At 40.8% G+C, this 21,194-nt stretch overlaps 1 protein-coding gene across 6 annotated transcripts in view; it reads right to left on the bottom strand.

The window, feature by feature from the left end:
• Positions 1–21,194, bottom strand: part of CADPS (calcium dependent secretion activator) — a 504,169-nt gene that overhangs the window by 319,498 nt on the left and 163,477 nt on the right. For all 6 annotated transcript variants that reach the window (XM_054976243.1, XM_054976241.1, XM_054976242.1 and 3 more), the window contains exon 4: positions 2,913–2,993. In XM_054976243.1, the coding sequence (XP_054832218.1) occupies positions 2,913–2,993 (81 nt within the window). The remainder of the gene's footprint in view (positions 1–2,912; positions 2,994–21,194) is intronic.

Here is a 21,194-nt window from a genome sequence, read left to right as displayed (position 1 = left end):
TGCTTGAAGCTACCACCACCTCCTGTGGCAGTGAATTCCATGTGTTAATCACTCTTTGGGTGAAGAAGTACTGCCTTTTATCTGTTCTAACCCGATTGCTCAGCAATTTCATTGAGTGTCCATGAGTTCTTGTATTGTGAGAAAGGGAAAAAATACTTCTTTCTCTACCTTCTCTATCCCATGCATAATCTTGTAAACCTCTGTCACATCACCCCTCAGTCGTTGTTTCTCCAAGCTAAAAAGTCCCAAACACTTTAATTTTTCTTCATAGGGGAAGTGTTCCATCCCTTTATTCTAGTTGCCCTTTTCTGCACTTTTTCCAGTGCTATAATATCTTTTTTGAGGTGTGGTGAACAGAATTGTACACAGGATTCCAAATGAGGCTGTACCATTGATTTATACAGGGGCATTAAGATAGTAGCTGATTTGTTTTTTTCAGTTCCCTTCCTAATAATCCCCAGCATAGCATTGGCCTTTTTTATTGCTGTCGCACACTGTATCGACATTTTCAGTGAGTTATCTACCACGACTCCAAGATCTCTCTCTTGGTCAGTCTCCGCCAGTTTGGACCCCATCGTTGTGTATTTATATTTTGGATTTTTGGCCCCAATGTGCATTACTTTGCACTTGGCCACATTGAACCTCATTTGCCACGTTGATGCCCACTTGCCCAGCCTTGACAGATCCCTTTGGAGTGCCTCACAATCCTCAATATGCCTGGTCTTACTGTATCAGATTCAGGATTCAAAATACTATACCAGTATTTTTGGATCTGAATGTCAGGAATACTGAATATATACGGTATTTCAGATACCCAAATCTGAATAATACCATTTTTTTTTTAGTTTACATCCCTACTCATTATGTTATTTTGCTGCTTTTCTGGATATCAGTTTATGTAGGTTGGCCTGAAACATTAAGTTTTGCTGAGGAGTGGAGCAACACATTTCTAAATAATTCAAATTAAAATACGGTAAACCAGAAAAATAAAAGTACACTTAATTTATTCTCAGATTGGAAGACAATATTCTGGTTTTATGTAGCATCTTAACAAAACAAGCCAATATTGGGGAGGGAAAAATAGTAAATTTTAAACAGTGGAGGAAGTAAGAATATGTATAGGTTCTGCTCTGCATATAATTTTTGCAAGTATCGACTATGATCTGTCTTGTCATCTATATTATTGGAGTAGGTTTTGTTTCCTGGGCATTCTTGTCTGCTGCAACAATAGTTAAGAGCACAGAGGGGAAATAAATGATGTTCTTACAAATGCTGATGCTAAATACTGAACAACAACAACAATTAATATTGTAAGACTTGTTTTGGCATCTCATGAATGTTTTGCTAAAAAATCTTCCTGAGAAAGCACCTTATTTTTATAGTCTTCAAGGAAGCCTATCAAATGCTAGTATATAAATCTGGCATTTATTCTTGAGAGATTTCTGGTTTACTCTGGAGGGATTCCTTGTACATCTGTGCTTCTCTAAAGAGAACTGGGGAGGGCAGAAATTGGATATATATTCAACTGTATGGCCTGTCAAAAGCAGTAAGGATATGCCTGGTCTTACTGTATCATATTTGTTCTCACAGGTAGGAAAGCTTGGACATACTGTCAGTCCTAGGGTGTCAGTCCCTGGCAGTAAGATCCCCAAGTCCCTCACAGCAAGCAAACAGGTGCATTGGTTGAAGAAACTTTATTTAGAGATCTATTCAGTTCAGGTATTCGCTCATAGGGAGAAGTTGGCAGAAGTAATTAGTTAAACAATAGGACTACTGATATAGAGGGACGTTCTCCCGCCCCTTTGCATTCAGACACATAAACCTAAAAAGTTACATGGGAACCAAGCAGTTTAGTCTAGAAGAAGGACAGAGTGAAATCATTCTCCTCTGTGAAAAGATACATTTCAGCACACAGCTGCAGCCTTGGGCCAAGGCCGCTCAAAAGTGAAAGTGCATATTTCTTAGAGCTAAGCAAGAGGCTGTTTGCTCCTCTAGAAATTAGTACTAGCAATCTAAATACCTTCAGATGAATTATATGAAATGCATAAGGTACAATATGGAACTTAGGCATTATGGCAATATGTACAACACAATGATGGCATGGCTGCTTATATCGTTCTCAGTATAAAATGCAGTATAAAATAATGGTAGATGGCATTTGAACACAACAATACCATGGATGCTGGCACACATGACACATACAATTCCAATTCTTTCCCACCATGTGGCACAACACCTGGTAAGCATCTTCTATGGTATCTTAAAAGCAGGAGACCAGGTCTCCCTTTTTAGCTAGAAACTTCTGCCCCCTCCACTCTTCCTGCTGCTGCTCAGCTGGGTGGTGATGGGAAATTCCTGAGGAAATGGGGGAGGGGTTGGAGTTGCTAGTGACACCATGATGCCACTTCCAGCACAACCCAGAAGTGATGTCATCATGTCAGGTGATGCTCTAGCATTCACCCAAAACTATGGTTAAACTGAAGAGTTTGGGGAAACTGCTAAAGGATCACGCCCCCCCCCCCATATGATGACATCATTTCTGGGTTGCGTGGAAGTGATATCACCATATTGCTGGCAATGTTATGATGTTGTTGGCTAGGTCCTCTGCAAAATTTTATAGATTTTTCCTAATTTAAAGTTATTTAAAATGTGTGGTTTTAAAACAGGTCTGAGGCCTGCCACTTCAGTTTTGTCACAAACATAAATCATGACTCATTTATTTTCTTACAAAATCTCCCCCAGGAAAAGCTGGTTTGATGTGGTGTGAAGAAAGAGTGCAGGCAGAACTATTGTTTGCTACATGCCTCTTGATTTACCACAAGTTGCAATATGACTGAAGGTATTTACAAGCCCATCCAATGCAGGAAAGACCCAGTTACAATAACAAACAATATAGTCAGAACTTTTGTTACCTTGGCAATCTGATCTGCCATTTGGAGCCGTCCATCTAATTCCCGTCTAATTTGTGCTGCTTGTTCATCTGGATTATCCAGCTGCAGAGAAGTAAAACAAAAAATTAATGTGTTACAGTAGTAACAAAAGGAGCAGAAAAAAATCAGCCATGAAAAAAACTATCACAATATTTCCCGAAAAATACTGATTTTTTTTTGTATTTTTAAGAGCTCATGAATATGATCCACAAATACTTTGTACATTCATGAAACTTTTCAAGGTTTTCTGTACTTAAGTCTCTTGCTCAGTCATTTTCAGTGTGTCAAGAACTTCTGGAAACTGTACCATATGCCTTGGAAATTCTTGTTCAAACTAGGGCTGAGACCTGCGTGGTTTCCACATGTCCTTATTGGATCAGCACACACTCGGTATTCTGCCGTTTTATTTCCATCACTCCACACATCTTCATTATCCAGCTGCGTGCATCTCTTGACTTTTCCATTTCTGTCACACTTCATCCGAGAATGTGCTTCTACTGGTTTTTCTTCTTAGACGTGGGTTTTTCATACATTTCTTGCAAAGCATGCGAACGCTTAGAAGTGCTTCTCAAGAGAATGCCCACACATATACAGCCACTCCTCCTCTATCACATCCCCCTCCTTCAGAACAGTAATCCTCCAAGCATTTTGTGTGTGCAGTCACAACTTCCTGCCTTTTTCTTCCTTTACTATATTTTCATTGTGCTATTGCAATGAGATACAGGAACGGTACACTAAAATACTAACACTGCTAATGGAGACAGCACTGGAAACCCATTGCTGTATTTTATATTACAATAATCTGTGATAACAATGATCCCCTCTTGGCATGAAAGCCTCACTTCATTTTTTTTAATACTTTTAATGCTCCACCAATAAACTGGCGGGCACTCAAAAAGCCTATCACTGCCTTGTTTGGGGGAGGGGAATTGACTCTATCACTGACAGTGAACCAGTGATATAGCACAATTCTGAATACACCAAATTAAAAAAAAAGGAAAGTTGGGCATGATTGTGCTTTCATCATCATCATCATCATCATCATCATCATCATCATCATCATCATCATCATAACAACAACATTCGATTTATATACTGCCCTTCAGGACAACTTAATGCCCACTCAGAGCGGTTTATAAAGTATGTCATTATTATTCCCACAACAAAACACCTTGTGAGTTGGGTGGGGCTGAGAGAGCTTCACAGAGCCGTGACTAGCCCAAGGTCACCCAGCTGGCTTCAAATGGAGGAGTGGGGAAATCACTCTTAGCCACTACACCAAACTGGCTGTCGTCAGTTGTGACTACAGATGGGCACGAACCAGGAAAAAAACTGAACCATGCGGTTCGTGGTTCGTCAAATTTCATGAACCACGAACTTTCATGAACCTGCCCCTGGTTCACGAACTGGTCCGTGAAAATGTCATATACACGTCAGAAAATCATTACTTCTGGGTCAGCAGAAGGTCACTTCTGGGTCAGAAGAAGGTCTGAAGGAAGTCCATCCCCTGTTGCCTAGGAAACTGATTGATTGGCACCAGGATGTCTGCAGTGGTGAACCAAAAAAAGACCCAAACGAACCAGCCTAAAGTTCGTGGCAGTTCATCAGAAATGGGATCTGATGAACCATGGTTCGCGAACCACGAACCGGACTGGTTTGTGCTTAATTTTGGTTCGTATTTTGGTTCGTTCCCATCTCTAGTTGTGACAATAGCACAATAGCAAACTAAGTGTGCTATTATAAAATCACAATTACCCAGGGAGCTCATGTAGTAACAGGGGTGCCACCTCCTCCCAGGAGTTGCCCTGGGTGAGAGTTCCCCCACCTCTTTCCCTAGAAAAAAGCCCTGCTTAATTACTGATAATTTTTTAAAAAGTTTATTAGATTAACTGTGCAGGTTAAATAAAAATAAAACATTTCTTATTTATATGTCTCCTCTTATATAATGAAAAGAATACTGTAATTGCCAATCTGATATGGAACTAGCAAGTAAAGCAAGTGATGAGGTGCCTGTGACCCTCTGTGGATAGGATTGCTAGACAGTGGCTGGCACTCAGCAGGAGACTGGGGGAAGGGACATGGGGGAGCGGATCACCATTGGCACAAAGATGTTATGTTACTTCCAGGGAAACCCTGGAAATGATATCACACCACTCTAGGAATCAGAGGAAAATCTGTGCTCAGCAAAATCTATGGTAAACTCATACAGTTTCTGTCAATTCCTAGAGCAGTGTGATATCACTTGGAGGTTTTCCATGGAAGTGATGTACTGGCATCACCCTGACAGCAATTTTTTCTTGGATTTTTGCTCTGCCAGCCTACCATGCACTGGTGGGGGCCAGAGTTTGCCAGCAGAAGGTCTCCCACTATAACAACTCTATCTGTGGACAAGAGTTAAAATTCTGTTGAAGTCAATGGATGATCAACTAGGTCCATGGCATATCATGTACATTTCTTGGGGTATGCCAAATTAGTGTGTCAACTATTTTCAATGCCATTAGTATTTTCTTTCAGGTTAAACAATGCGAAGGAACTGCCTGCTATACTGTTTTAAAATGTTCACAGATATTATTCCAATAAAAATTATTTCCATGTACAGCTTGTTTGAATAGAAACATTTTTCTACATTTGTTTGAATATAACATTTAAATCATATTTTATTTCTTTCCCCCCATCAATAAATATTTCAGTTCAATTATTTGTTTCTATTGATACATAAAATTAACATGGATACTTTTAAAATGTGTTCACTGAATATAAGAAAAAATAACCATGCTAAATCAGATCACACTCTATTCAGGGCCCTGGAAAATATTCTAATTCTAATATTTCCAGAAAACCCACATCTCTACATAACAGGAAACTGGTGCAGAAACAGTGGCTGTTCAGTTAAGATACTTGCTAGGCAGAGTGGTATACTGACTTCTCTATGAATTAAATGCATTTTTCTGCACTTTGCCTACCAAAGGTCCAAATTAAGCATTACACATTTTCATGCTACCCAGGGGGCGGCAGTTTGGTTGTTGTTCAAATGGAATCACTCATACTAGTAAAATCTTTTTGTTGGTCTGTGAAGAACTGATGCTTTACTTTTTCAAGACAGACACTGTCAATTTACAGTATCAAACTGAGGTTATTTTATACCTTTATATGGAGAAATTGGCAGCAAGATGGATGGCTGAAAAGATATTACTATCCTAAATGCACTCACAGATGGCATTTATATTAAAGCCTTTGAAAGATTTTATACATTCTGCTTTCTCTAAGACCAAGCACAAAGTTCGCTGTAGGATCTCTTCCACACCTATTGTCAAGACCTCTATTATATTATCTATTGACCGTAGGCAAGATAATATCAGAGTTTTCAAGGAAGTAACTTCCTTTATTATTCAATTTACTGCTTGTTTACAAAATTAAGTTTATTATCCAATATTGGTTTTTGTGAGACAACAATCTTTGTCCACACAAAACAAGGGAGTCTCTTTAATATCTTTCTTGAGTAGAGATGGGCATGAAATGAACCACAGAACAAAATTCCATACAGAATGGCTGGTTCGTTTCCACTGAAATGAATTTTTCCAGCCATTCTGTGGCCGGTTCAGAGTTTCACAGAACCCGCACTGTTTCAGCCCTTTGGCTGAACCCAGTGCAGAGTCTGTGAAAATGACAGCCTCTTTTCCTGCTGCCTGGGCTGTCAGTTTTACAGACCCCACACCAGTTCCAGCATGGGGTCGGTGAAACTGACAGCCCAGGCAACAGGAAAAGAAGCTGTCAATTTCACAGACCCCCACAGCTGAACCCAGTGTGGGTTCTGTGAAAATGACAGCCCCTTTCTCCTGCCGCTCTGGCAGCAAGAGAAAGAAGCTGTCAGTTTCACAGATCCTGCGCTGGGTTCAGCCCATCGGCTGAAACTGGCATGGGGTCTGTGAAACTAATAGCCCAGGCAGCAGAAGAAAGGGGCTATCTGTTTCAAATGCCCCGCACCAGCTTCAGCAGCTGGTGCAGGGCAGTTGAAATGCCACAGAACAATGAACCACGAACTGGGAAAAGGTCGGAAGTTCGTGGTTCCAGATTACATGGAATGCTACAAACTACAAATCAAGTGGTTCGGTTTTTTTGCTTTGTGCCCATGTCTATTCTTGAGTCATTCACAAGCCCTGCTAATACTGCTGAAGAAGATTTTAATTTATTTTTTATTTATTCATGTTACTTATAGTCCGCCTTTCTCATGAGGCTCTAGATGGATTACCCGGTAGGTCTGAACAGTCAATTTCAAAGACATTTCAATAAATAATATAATAAGGTATATCTTATATACTAAAAGGCAAGTGGCAAAGATCTGAGGATACTTAGATCCAGAGACTGGAGCCATGAACGAACAAGACAAGGCTGCAAACTATGCAAACTGAATTATTCAGGAAGGCTTTCTACCCAGATTATAGGGTTGTGTCATAAGAAATAGCTCAGAAGGATGCTATGGTAGGGCAGGGAATATATGCTATGCTACTGAATACTGCATGCTGATGTAGATATATGCCACTAAGGAGTTTCCATGTTGATCGTTGTGGGTTTTCCGGGCTGTATTGCCGTGGTCTTGGCATTGTAGTTCCTGACGTTTCGCCAGCAGCTGTGGCTGGCATCTTCAGAGGTGTAGCACCAAAAGACAGAGATCTCTTAGTGTCACAGTGTGGAAAAGATGTTGGCAGGTCATTTGAATCTACTCAGGAGGGGTGGAGTTGAGCTGAGTCATCCTGTAAGAGTTTCCCAGGGTGTGGAATGCTAATGGCGGGAGGCTTCACTGTATCCTGAGGAGGTTCTTTTGCATATGGATTGGTGCTTGATGTGCTAATCTTCTCTGCAGGGCTATTGTTGAGTATAGAGTGTTTTGTTAGCCTGGTGTTTTTCAGAACTGGAAACCATGCTCTGTTCATTCTTAAGGTTTCTTCTTTCCTGTTGAAGTTTTGCTTATGCTTGTGAATTTCAATGGCTTCCCTGTGCAGTCTGACAAAGTAGTTGGAAGTGTTGTCCAGTATTTTGGTGTCCTGGAATAAGATACTGTGCCCTGTTTGAGTTAGGCTATGTTCAGCCACTGCTGATTTTTCAGGTTGTCCAAGTCTGCAGTGTCTTTCATGTTCTTTTATTCTTGTCTGGATGCTACGCTTTGTGGTCCCGATGTAAACTTGTCCACAGCTGCAGGGTATACGGTATACTCCTGCAGAGGTGAGGGGGTCTCTACTGTCTTTTGCTGATCGTAGCATCTGTTGTATTTTTCGGGTGGGTCTGAATACTGCTTGAAGGTTATGCATTTTCATAAGCTTTCCCATCTGATCAGTAATTCCTTTGATATATGGCAAAAACACTTTTCCTGTAGGAGACTGTTTTTCCTTGGTAAAACAGGGAAAGCCATTGAAATTCACAAGCATAAGCAAAACTTCAACAGGAAAGAAGAAACCTTAAGAATGAACAGAGCATGGTTTCCAGTTCTGAAAAACACCAGGCTAACAAAACACTCTATACTCGACAATAGCCCCGCAAAGAAGATTAGCACATCAAGCACCAATCCATATGCAAAAGAACCTCCTCAGGATACAGTGAAGCCTCCCGCCATTAGCATTCCACACCCTGGGAAACTCTTACAGGATGACTCAGCTCAACCCCACCCCTCCTGAGTAGATACAAATGACCTGCCAACATCTTTTCCACACTGTGACACTAAGAGATCTCTGTCTTTTGGTGCTACACCTCTGAAGATGCCAGCCACAGCTGCTGGCGAAACGTCAGGAACTACAATGCCAAGACCACGGCAATACAGCCCGGAAAACCCACAACAACCATCGTTCTCCGGCCGTGAAAGCCTTCGACAATACAGTTTCCATGTTCCTTGAAATGCCATCTAAATTAATTATGAGTTGTTTCAGAAAGATCTCATCTCTATGCTCGACTTTATTTTCAAATTTTCTGCTATTGTACCCTACTGTATCTGTTTGACTGAATGCCCTGACCAAACATTAATATTAACTCAGGTGTCATTGAAGGACACTGGAGTTTCCTTCAGTGAAGGAACACTGAAGGAAAGAAGATTAGGGCATTGGAACTGGTGTTGTCATAAAATATGAGGGGTTCGGATAATTATAAAGATGGATGTTTTGATAGCATGATGAGATGAGGATACCAGATTTTTTGCCGCAAAGGAAAACTGAGATCTATGGAGAGTAGATTCTATCTACCTTCAAAGGTATAGAGCAGATAATGTCACAATTTGATTGTATATCCCTTATATTTGACAAACAAAAGATTTTGCTAGTGCATTGCCCAGCCTACTCCATCTCCCTAGCCAAGCTCCTGGAGGTCATCCATAAGGATGAGCATCGCTACTGCCTGTCTCTTTTGCCTACAGCAGGGATAAAATTCAACTATTCAGTTGGATACAATGAAGGGTGCTGGTTCTGACCTTTAAAGTCCTTCAATATCTGAGCTGTTTGTATTTCTGAGACTACCTTTCTACATGTAATCCCTCAACCTTGTTTAGAAACCCTGCTTTAGATCCCAGTTGTGATAGTGAAAATTATAAACCGCAGGAATAGGGCTTTCTTGGTAGCAATTCTAAGGATTAGAATTCACCACCTTGCAAATATTCTGTTCCTCTCTGCTGAACTTTAGAAAGTTGCACAAGATATTCTTTTTAAAGTAAACTTTTCAAGATCACCTTTTTAAAAAAAATTGGCTTCGTTTGCTAAACACACTGTGTATTTTAAATGGGTTTACAGTTGTGGATAATGATTTATGATTAATGTGCTATCAGAAGCTACTTGAAGATAAGGTGATGCACAAAAGTGTTACATGAGTAAAATAAATAGTCTCTTCTTATCAATGTTAATTGACTCTTTTTTCCCATGGTTTTCAACCACTATCATGCCTAACCAGGGCTGTAGGATAGAAGGTGAGCTAAAGGCTGGAGCCTTAATATCAGTAAGTACTGCTCTGTTCAACAAGTAAGAACAGAAAGTTGACTTGACTAATTATCACATTTGTATCCTACTTTTCTTCCAGAGAATTCAGGGGATCAGACACAGACATCAGAAATGTGATTTAAAATAAGGTTTTATTATGTATGTTTTAGTTTATCAACGTGGTGGCCCTTGCAAAGGCAGAAAGGTGAGGTAGAAATTTTGTTAAATAAATAAGTAGACTGCACTGGACTAGTTGGTCACAGAGTCAGCCTTAGACTTCGTTCTGAGACCTTGGACATTGGAATTTCAATGCTATGAAATTCAGCATGCATATCAATGGACAGTTTCCTTAGTATCCAAAACAGTAACATTTGATTTTAAAAGAGGGAAGATTACAAAAATGAGGAAACTAGATAGAAGGAAGCTGAAAAGGAGATTCAAGAGAGTAAAATATTTAGAGGATGCTTGGAAGCAATTTAAAATCACACTAATTGAAGCCTAGATATAATGCATCTCCCAGGTAGGGAAAGCTACTCCCAAGTCTAAAAGGATGCCTACATGGTTAACAACCTAAGTGAAGGAAGCTGTAAAAGGCAAAAAAGATTCATTTTAAGTGAACAGAAGGGAGTGTAAGGTCTGGTAAAAGAAGAGTAAGTTCATAATTAGGCAAGAAAAAAGAGTGTAAGAGGAGTGGATTGCTGAAAGCATCAAGACAAACATCAAGCATTTTCTTTAAATATATACATCTTAATTATTGATCAGCTCATCTCCCCCTCCACCGAACTTTGCAAATGTTGAAGCTCACACTGAGCCTTTCAAGCTACTGGCAAAAATCACCCGAAGTGCTTTGTGTACAGTGGTACTGTGTGTGATGACAGTTCTCCATAAAACACTTTTATAAGCTGGCTTGGGGTTGCAGTAAATACTATCCTATATTTTATCCTTCTCTGGAGACAAATTGCTCCATACAGCAAATGCTTGCTTGGTGCAGTGCAGTCTGGAAAGTTACAGCCGCAGCAACCATTACACTTTCAATTCTCAATCTGACTAGACATGAGTGCTTAGGTTATAGTCCTCTGAATATATTAGATCCAGCTATCTATCCATCAATACTTTGCCAAAAGAGCAAGCTGTACTACCTGCTGAAGTTGTTTCTTTGCACAAGTGCATTTCTATTGTGCAATGTATACATATGTAGTTGTACATGTGTATATGTATGTGTGTAGAGTAAATTCAGTTTGTGTTCTACAAGCACCGATGTATTCCTGGCTATACTAAGGAAACCTCTGACCCCAGTGTAAGCATTGTTAAAATATGAGGGAAGAAATTCCATATCTTTGCATTCTACAGGAAGCGTAGTTTGTCTTATCTATTTATCTTCTGGCATACTGACAGCTATTATAAGGTAGACTTCACAGTGTCCTTCAAATTATAGTCATAATAAGTACTGCATGATCAAGATTTCTTACTAGATTTTATTTCATATATCCTGCAAGGAGCTCAGGGTACATTTCGCCACCTTTTTTCTCTCACAACAACCTTATGGTAAATTATTCTAGTGATGTGCTAGGGTGGTGGTGGCTATCCAGTGAGCTTCATGGCTGAGTAGGGCTTTAAACTTCCACCTTCTCAGATCTACAATCCTACAATTCTATCCAGTACAATATTGCATGAGCTGGAGTTGCCCAGACCACTTTTCCCCAGGCAGATGTTATATGTAGAACTAATGATTATGCATGAGGAACTAGCATCATAACTGATGTTGTAGGGCCGACTTCAATGAACTCAGAGGCTTGATGAGAGTCATTCCATTGAGGAGTATGCTGGAAGGAAAGGAACGAGTGAAGGGTGGGCTCTTCTCAAACTTGAGCTTTTGAATGCTCAAGCACTCATTATTCCAGCAAGATGGAAACATAGTAAGGGCTCCAAGAAACCGATGTGGATGAACAGAATGCTCTAGAATAAGCTAAGGGAGAAAAAGGAAATGTTCAGGAGATGGAGAGAAGGATGGACCTCTAAAGCGGAATAAATGAGGGTTACTAGGTACTGCAGATCAGCCATCAGAGAAGCCAAAGCTCAGTATGAGCTGGGTCTGGTCAGGGGCACTCACTACAATAAGAAAAACTTCTACAGATATGTGAGAAGCAAACACAAAGTAAAAGAGGCAATTGGACCACTGTTGGGAGTAGAAGCTGATAGTTTAAAGGGATCTTTAAGGGGCCATGAACAACGAACATGTTTGTGAACAGGGTCATGTACATTACTGTTATTATCCCCACAACAAAACACCCTGTGAGGTGGGTGAGGCTGAGAGAGCTTCAGAGAACTGTAACTAGCCCAAGGTCACCCAGCTGGCTTCAAGTGGAGGAGTGGGGAATCAAACCCAGCTCTTCAGATTAGAGTCCCGTGCTCTTGACCACTACTCCAAACTGGCTGGTAAATCTGACTTCTGTTGCTGGGAAGATATTAGAGCAGATTTTAAAGGGATCGATCTATAAGCATCTGAAGGACTACTTAGAGATCCAGGGAAGTCAACATGTTTTTGTCCCCAACAGATCTTGTCAGACCAACCTGGTTTCCTTCTTTGATCGAGTGACGAGCTTACTGGATTGTGGGAACTCTGTTGACGTGATTTACCTGGATTTCAGCAATGCTTTTGATAAGGTTCCCTATGACATTCTAATGGGTAAACCGAAAGACTGCGGACTGGACTATAGGACAGTTCAGTGGATAGGGAACTGGTTAGAGGACCGCACCCAAAGTGTGGTGGTCAATGGCATTTCTTCAGATTGGAGGGAAGTGTCCAATGGGGTGCCGCAGGGCTCGGTTTGGGGCCTGGTACTTTTCAATATTTTTATGAATGATCTGGATGAAGGGGTAAATGGGCTACTCATTAAATTTGCTAATGATACCAAATTGGGAGGAGTGGCAAACACCCAAGAAGATAGAGTTAAAATTCAACAAGACCTGAATACTCTGGAGAAGTGGGCGGTTGTGAACAGGATGCAATTCAACGTAGATAAGTGCACAGTGTTACATCTGGGCCACAAAAATGTGAAGCACAAATACTGGATGGGGGATACAGTTCTGGGCAGTACTGTATGCGAAAGAGATCTTGGAGTAAGAGTGGACTGTAAACTAAATATGAGCAGTTACTATGATGCGGTGGCAAAAAAGGCAAACCCAGTCTTGGGTTGTATCAAAAGGGCCATTGCATCGAAATCACAGGAGGTCATAGTCTCTCTTCTATACTGCCTTGGTCAGGCCACACCTGGAGTACTGTGTGCAGTTCTGGAGGCCTCACTTCAAAAAGGATGTGGACAAAATTGAGAGGGTGCAGAAGAGAGCAACAAGGATGATCAGGGGTCTGCAGACTGAGCCCTATGAGGAAAGGCCGAGGGTCTTGGGAATATTTAGTTTGGAGAAGAGGAGATTGAGGGGGGGACATGATTGCTCTCTTTAAATATTTGAAAGGCTGTCATTTGGAGGAGGGCAGGGAGCTGTTCCAGTTGGCAGCAGAGGACAGGACCCGAAGCAATGGGCTCAAGTAACATGCAGAAAAGTACCAGCTGGATATTAGGAAAAACTTTTCATGGTCAGATTAGTTCAAAGGTGGAATCAGCTGCCTAGGGAGGTGGTGAGCTCCCCTTCAGAGGCAGTTTTCAAGAAGAGGCTGGATGAATATTTGTCAGAGAAGCTTTAGGTTCATCCTGCATTGGGCAGGGGGTTAGACTAGAAGGTCTGTATGACTTCTTCCAACTCTGTGATTCTGTGAACTGCTTCCTATGTGCATCCAAGATGGTTTTTGAAAAGCAAAACGACTATGCTACCTACTAGTTAAGATCTACCTCTCAAGCATTGTTCTCTGTGCTCTCACCTTCAAGTAGAGACAGGGCATTTTCTTTGGTGGCACGAAGACTCTGGATTATCATCTCCCTTGGGGCTTGCCTAGCACCTACTTTACTTTCTTTTAGGCACCAGGCCTACCCTGCTTTTTAGTTAGGAGTTTTTAATTGTCTGCCTCTTTTTATGTTTAGTTTTGATGCTGTCCAATGGATTTTTAATGGCTTGTTTTTAATACTGTGGCATCATTTTAATTGTAAAGTACCTAAGCAGAACTCTTAAGAGGCAGCATAGAAATGTCCTAAACAAATAAATAAATGAACACATGGGATCAGTTCAGGTTTGATGTTGAAAGCACATATGGAGCTAGTGGCCATGATGCTACTGCTTCCTTTGTAACTGAGAGTAACCAAATTATAATGTTTACTAACATACATGGCTGTTATTCCAGAAACATAGATACATCCTTGGCTACCACTGAAAATCCACCTTCCACTTGGAGGATTATGATAGTGTGTGAATGGAGAACTCTTACACTGCTCTGTTCTGTTGTGGTTTGTTCTCTCTGTTCTCTTTTTAGATGTAGGTTTCTAACTGGTGTAAATTCAATCCCTTTCTAAGAAGTGTTGATTAGAGGAGGGCATGAACTGAAATATAAATTGAAGTTTGTCACAAACAGGAGTATCGTGGTTTGTGAACCCCGGTTTGTTTGGTTTGTATTTCAGTTTATCACTGCAGACAGCCTGGCGCCAATCAATCAGTTTCCTAGGCAACAGGGGGAGATGGGCTCTCCACAGACCTCCTGCTGACCTGGAAGTGACGTTTTCACAAACCGAACAAACCGGTTCACAAACTGGGGCAAGTTTATGAAAGTTCATGGTTCATGAAATGCGATGAACCACGAACTGCATGGTTCCAAATTTTCCCGGTTCATGCCCATCTCTAGTGTTGATATTAGAGTTGCCAACTCCAAGTTGAGAAATGCCTGGGGAGGGCAGTGTTTGGGGAGGAGTGGGGTATATTGCCATACAATCTGCCCCCCCCGGTAGCCATTTGCTTCAGAGGAACTGCTCTCTGTTGTCTAGAGATCAGATATAACTCTGGGGAGCTAATATATGCTTTGTATTCTCCTAAATGCAATTACATCACGGAAATTTCCTAAGGTAGCTGTGGAATCTCAAATAGTGAGGGTCTCTGGATTTTCTCAAGGAAACCACTCAAAAGGGTGAATTCTAAGTATTCAGCATCATTCAGAATTAAGTCCTTGTTGAGCAGAAGCCATAACCCTTCAGAGTAATTTCATTACTGTCTCCCATGGAAAAATGCTAACGTAAACATAGATCCACTACATTAAGAAGAATCCTACAGTAATCAGCTTCCTCTGCAACTCAGGTAAGTGAAGAATATGCAAAATCCTATTTACCAGTTATGGCAATTTTAAAATGACTTGTTATTTGGAGCTCTATTAATTGAGGTTAACTTCATGGCCCAAAATAACTTGCAGGCTATATTTGGAAATGGAGGATACTATTTTGTTAGAAAGATGTTCTTCCACTTTCTTGACAGCAGCAGTTCTGTGCATATGATCTAGAAAAGGAGGGCTAATCGTTTTTATAATGGTTAACTTTAAAACTGCATTCTCAGGCTCAGAAAACAAAACATTTCTTTTAGCCACATTTCATGAGTCACAAAGGCATAGTTCCTGTATTTTCAGGGTTATTGGCTTCAGTTATCAGCAGAGAGTTCTCTGCCTTTGAAGGAAAGCAGAATGTCAAGCATTAATATACTTTTAAATAGCAGCTCAAGGACTTCCTTGTACCAACAGCATAGAAATATGTTCTACCATAACCTTAGGACTAGTTCTCAGAGTGCTATCACAAGTCTACCCTAACTTCACAAACCATGTACATGGCATGAGTTGCAGAATGCTCATACATGTCTCATACATATGAGCTTCTCTCATTAGTATTTTCACATCTCTGGGCATTTGCAAAGAAGTATACACAAAAAGTAACTTGAGAAATGATCCTTGGTAAAATAAGTTTTGTTTCCCACATGGATATCAATGGCAAGAATGTCTAGAAAAGAATTTAATTTGACAAGAATGCAGCCTACTCTGCCCTCTGACTTCAGGAAAATAACAGTGTGTGTATCTATCAGTAAATGCATTCTATCTTGCATGCATTAAACATACTTTCCTATCTTAGAATTATAGTGTGCTTATTATATGCAAATAAGATTGCAAGCTTTAATTGATCTAATGGTTATATTAAGCTATTCAAACTTGAGTTGATTATAAGATGAGGGCCAATTTTTAATTGGCAACACAACCCATTTAATCAAGGTGGGAGCTTTAAAGCTGGTTTCTTAGGCTGGGAGTGTGTGACTGACCTAGAGACATGTAGTAAGCTTCTATGGGGAAGAGATGACTCTAAATTGGGTGTCCCATATCTTAGTCTGAAACTCTAACCATTCCAGCCCACTGGCTTTAGTGGGGTGGCTGCTATTGGAACAGCAGCAAACAACCAGTCCTGGGTGAAACATGAAAATGGTGTGGTATTGTTGTTTCTTGGCTGCTCCCAAGTGGATGAGTTTTGTCTCAAAGGCTAGAAAAGGCCCTGCTCCCTACTTTTTACTGACAGAAATCAAGACTTCAAGTGGCAATATTGTTGTGGTTGTAGCAATGGACATAGAAGGCATTTGTTTCTTAAAGTGAAAGGCACTGATTCTATTGTTTGAGGGGAGAATTAACCCCTAGTGCATTTTTATTAGATTTTAGCTTTTTCTGCAAACCTGAGGCTTTTCTCAGGTCTGTTGAAAGATTTGCTTTGTCTGTCCGTAGCTCCAGTCTCCAGATGTAAGTATCCACAGATATGACCACATTGCAAAATAGATATATGCAAGTGGGGAACTCGCAATGACTTACCGGGGCATCTCATGTTTCCTTCCTGCACCATGTCCTATTTCCTTTAGCTGCCTCCATATCCATATGAGGAGGCTGTTGGCTGAAGGGGGGGATAGCTGAGAAGTTCATGCATGCAGAGAACACAACACTTTGGAGCCCAGCCTGTATCAAAACCCTTTTCACTGCTGGGAAATGGCTATTTTAAACCTAATACCTTGGGAATTCTTCACACAACATTTATATGCAAAGTGGTAATGTGTAATAAAAAGAACACGCATAATGTGAAAGCAACACACAATTTTGTTTTGCCATGAATACATATGTTCAGAGGGGCTGTAGCTGGGGAATATCCTAAAGCAGGAGACCTCACATCTTTGACTCAAATGGTCTCTCTTCATTCTTTCTAAAGTCTCAAGACTGGATGGTTTTTCAATATTTCAACAATTGTCTGGCAACAATTGTTCAGCTTTTTGTTGGGCTTGACTACCTGCAAGTTCTGTACTGGCTACATAGTCACTTGGCATGCAGGAAATTTACATTCTATACTATACATAAAAAGCATTGCTGGATTACAGATAATCTGTTTATTCTGTGATATTTTAGCTGTTACAGTTTTGAAGAAGGTAAATACAGGTGACACTATTATAGGATTTACCATGAAGATAAACTTCAAATGAACGCCTGATCTTTCTAGGATATCCCCACCCCCAATTCTACCTTTTGTTTTTGTCCGCTTCTTAAATTCTGACCAAATTTGTTAACCGGCGTGTTTTAATTGTTTACATTTGCACTTAATGATCTGAAGCATTTGGAAGATCTTAAACAATTTAAAAAAGAACAGATTGATTTCTGAAGTAGAAGATAAAAACTTATTTTAAACAAAATATTGTGAAATGGAAAAAAGGGAGGGCAGAAGACAAGCCCCTAACACTCTCTGATTTCAAAGCCAAAATTACTCTGAAATGTGATTTTTAATTAAAATGAGAACCCCAAGAATACAAAACTGAGAAGTTTTTGCAGGATATGTTTGGGCTCAATATATGTCTCTTGTGAGCGAGTATCGGAGACATTTACAAGCTGCCTATAAAAACATCCTGGTTGGGTGGCCGGGAAGTCATAACAAGAGTGTCTAAGAGCGGAACTACAAGTGACAAAAGGCACAGATTGGACACTTGTCAGCTTCCCTCAAGTTTTGATGGGAAATGTAGGCAGCTTGGTGGAATGTTGGACAAGTGACAGTTGAAAAGTCCATTGGACAGCAATCAGAGAGCCAAGCTTCGAGACTAGGATGCCTACATTTCCCATCAAAACTTGAGGGAAGCTAACAAGTGTCCAATCTGTGCCTTTTGTCACTTGTAGTTCCACTTAGCCTCAGGGCAACTGAATAGAGGAGGAAGGCTTTGACATATGATGCAGGAAAGCCACCCTCTGTAACCCTCATCACAGCTTTCACTGTTCTGTTAAAACCCATCAACAGGTGTGTTAAAATTTGCTTAGGGACAATTCCAACAAAGCCAATAAGCTTATAACCCTGAACATTCATTTAAAATCAATGTGCAACTTTGTCTAAATTTCATTCTTCGTATTTGATATCCTGAGACATTTTAACAGCAGTAAAAATAGAAGTAGTTCAACTACCACATACGTTCAATCACCCTGCAACTTATTTCATAAATTGTGAACAAATGCTTTAAAAAAGGTTCACTTTAAAAAAAATGTTTGTAATTGGATGGCAAATCCTCTAAACCCATGCATTTTCACACTACTTTCTCCATCCCATTCCTTTATCTTTCTTCTTTGTTATATATTAAAAATCAGTACATTAAAAGAGCTGTTCTGCTTTTGCTAGGGTGGGGAGAAGAGCGGTTTGATTTCTCTCTCTGTTCTAGCCTTGAATATCTTGCCAGTGGTATTCATTTATGGGATAAGCATTTGGAACCAACTGCAAATGCTTTGCCTGCTTTCCCTATAGTTGTCCCTTGTCAGTTTCTCCAACATGTCAGACAGGCCGGTCTGGCCATGCCATGGTGACATCAAGTTGAGGCTCAAGGTGATGTCATTTTCCTCCATGCCATGAAAAGATTCAGCTGCCTATTTCCACATATTAAGCTTCTACAGCTGACTCTGCACACGTTGGATAATGCACTTTCAATGCACTTTATCAGTCGTTTGAGATGGATTTTTTGTTCTGCGCACAAAAAAATCCATTCCAAATGATCTATAAAGAAGATTGGAAGTGCATTATCCAACGTGTGCGGAATCACTTTACTAAAGGCACTGGACATTTTTTCCTCCAGGCCTATGGCAACCCTATGTCCTGTAAATATCCACCTGTAAATATTATGGTAGCACAGGAGACAGTTTTGTGAGAGCCAAAACTTCTTACCGAATATTTAGTTACTGAAATCTAGTCTGTAAAAATTCAGAGACTTCAGAGCTCTGTGTCTGGATAGCCTAATAAGCATATTCCCAAGATTCAGGCAATTGGTCTGCCTTTCATGAATGCTAATTAACAGAGAGCAAAGCAATGTTATTGCTATAAATAAATTCACTGTTTGTGAAACATATACTTTGTAGATGTCAGGTAATCAAATAAGCCTCACGATGCTCCTAGAAACTGTTTACTTGGAGGATGGCCTGTCCGTTTGCTTGAGTATGATTATGTATTTATGTATATGGATTTTTAACTTTTCTATATTTGCAGAGAACAGAACATTTAGAAACATGTAATCTAAATGTGTGTGGCAGAGTGGGTGGGCTGTGACCTTATTATTATTGTTCACGAAGATTTTTCTTACTGTTCATGGAGTACGCAGTTGTCTGCAGCCTTAAAATCAGACTTTGCCTTTGCTCATTTCTGTATGAGTTACAATTAGTGCACAAGATTTGGGGAAAAAACAAATTAAAAGCAGAGAACTTTTTGTATAATATGACAACCAGTGTAGTTTAATGGTTACAGTGTCAGCCTAAGATCTGGAAGACCCAGGTTTGAATCCCCAGTCTGCCATGGAAACTTGCCAGATAACCTTGGGTTAGTCACCTGCTCTCAGCCTAATCTACTTCCAAGGATAAGATAAAATGGAGGAGAGGAGAATGACATAAGCCATTTTGAGTCCCCATGGGAAAGAAAGAGTCTAAATGAAATAAATAAATCAATTAGCTGTTCAATTAACTTGATTGTTCAGTGTACCTGATCAGCTCCTCGAAAGCAGCCTGATCAGCTTGAATGCTGAATGTATGAGTGCAGAATCTGAGACAGAGAACAGCTTATCAGGGAAATTAAAGGTGCATGGTTACATAGTTGAATGTTATGAACTGTTCTCTAGCACTCTGGTCCTCCTTAAGATCAGTCATGCATCCACCCCAAAAGCTAGCCTGGAGGAAGCACTACCTGCAACCACTTCATGTACCTTGTATCTCGCTTGTGCCTGCCTCTAGACCTGACATCATTGGTAACTGACCTCTGACTGTGCTTGAACTAGCTTTGGGATTCTGGACTCACTTCCTGGTGCTTACCTCGGGCTCTGACTATGGACTGGACTTGGCTTTTGACTCTTGAACTCCCCCAGGATTTGTATTGGTACTTGGTCTTGGACCACCCTGCTTGGGCTGGCCCAGCCTGTGACAAGTTACCTGTCACTAGCAGGCACCCCAGGAAGTGATGTCATTATGCTCTCCTGGGAGTGTGCCCAGAAGGCCTGTTCCCCTGCTTTCCCCCTCTCCAAGCCAGGTGAGTGGGGAGGGGGCAGAAGGTGGGAGTAGGGGATCTCTTGCCCCCACCGGGGGACCTGGGATCCCTATATATCTTCCATGGGTGTTCTAGTGCCCCCTTTTCCATAGGTTGGTTGTTGCATTGTCCTATTATAGCCTGGATCCTAAGTTATCACCAGATAACTTGGATCCAGAGTAGCACCAATCAGAACACAGCCCAAAATCTACTGATGGCAATTAGATTCCAAAATTCTGATCAAATACCAGTAAACATCTCCAAATCTATACCAAATAGGGTTGTCAGCACTAGGTTTGGAAATTCCTGGAGATTTTGGGGACAGAGGACGGGGTTTGGGGAGGAGAGGGGCCTCAGCAGGGTATAATGCTATAGAGTCCTCCATCCAAAACAGTCATTTTCTCCGGGGGAACTGAACCATATGGCCTAGAGATCAGTTGTAATTCTGGGAGATCTCCAGCTACCACCTGGAGGCTGCCAACCCTAGTACCAAACTAGGCTAATAGCAACTCTTCTTCATAAGCACCAACAGAAATTCATTGTAGATGGCTGCCATCCAGAACCATCTAAGTTTGTGTGTGTGTCGGTGTGTATGCGTGCAAGAGAGAGAGGGTGGGTGGGGGTGGGGAGAGGGAGATGCCTCCAGGCTTACAATCTAAAAAGTCAACAGAAGAAAGGAAAGGGGAAGAGATACAAATGGAGCAGGGGAGAAAGAGGAGAGGCAGAGATTAAAATCTCAACAGAAGTATGTTTTCAAATGTTGATTAAACAGATACAAAGAGGGAGAAGTTTCCTTTCTGAGTTAATTATAATGGCAAACATTCATCTCCTGAATCCCA

This window comes from Eublepharis macularius, chromosome 4, assembly GCF_028583425.1.
Source record: "Eublepharis macularius isolate TG4126 chromosome 4, MPM_Emac_v1.0, whole genome shotgun sequence".
In the NCBI taxonomy this organism is placed as follows: Eukaryota; Metazoa; Chordata; class Lepidosauria; order Squamata; family Eublepharidae; genus Eublepharis; species Eublepharis macularius.
This window is presented reverse-complemented; position numbering and strand designations above follow the sequence as displayed.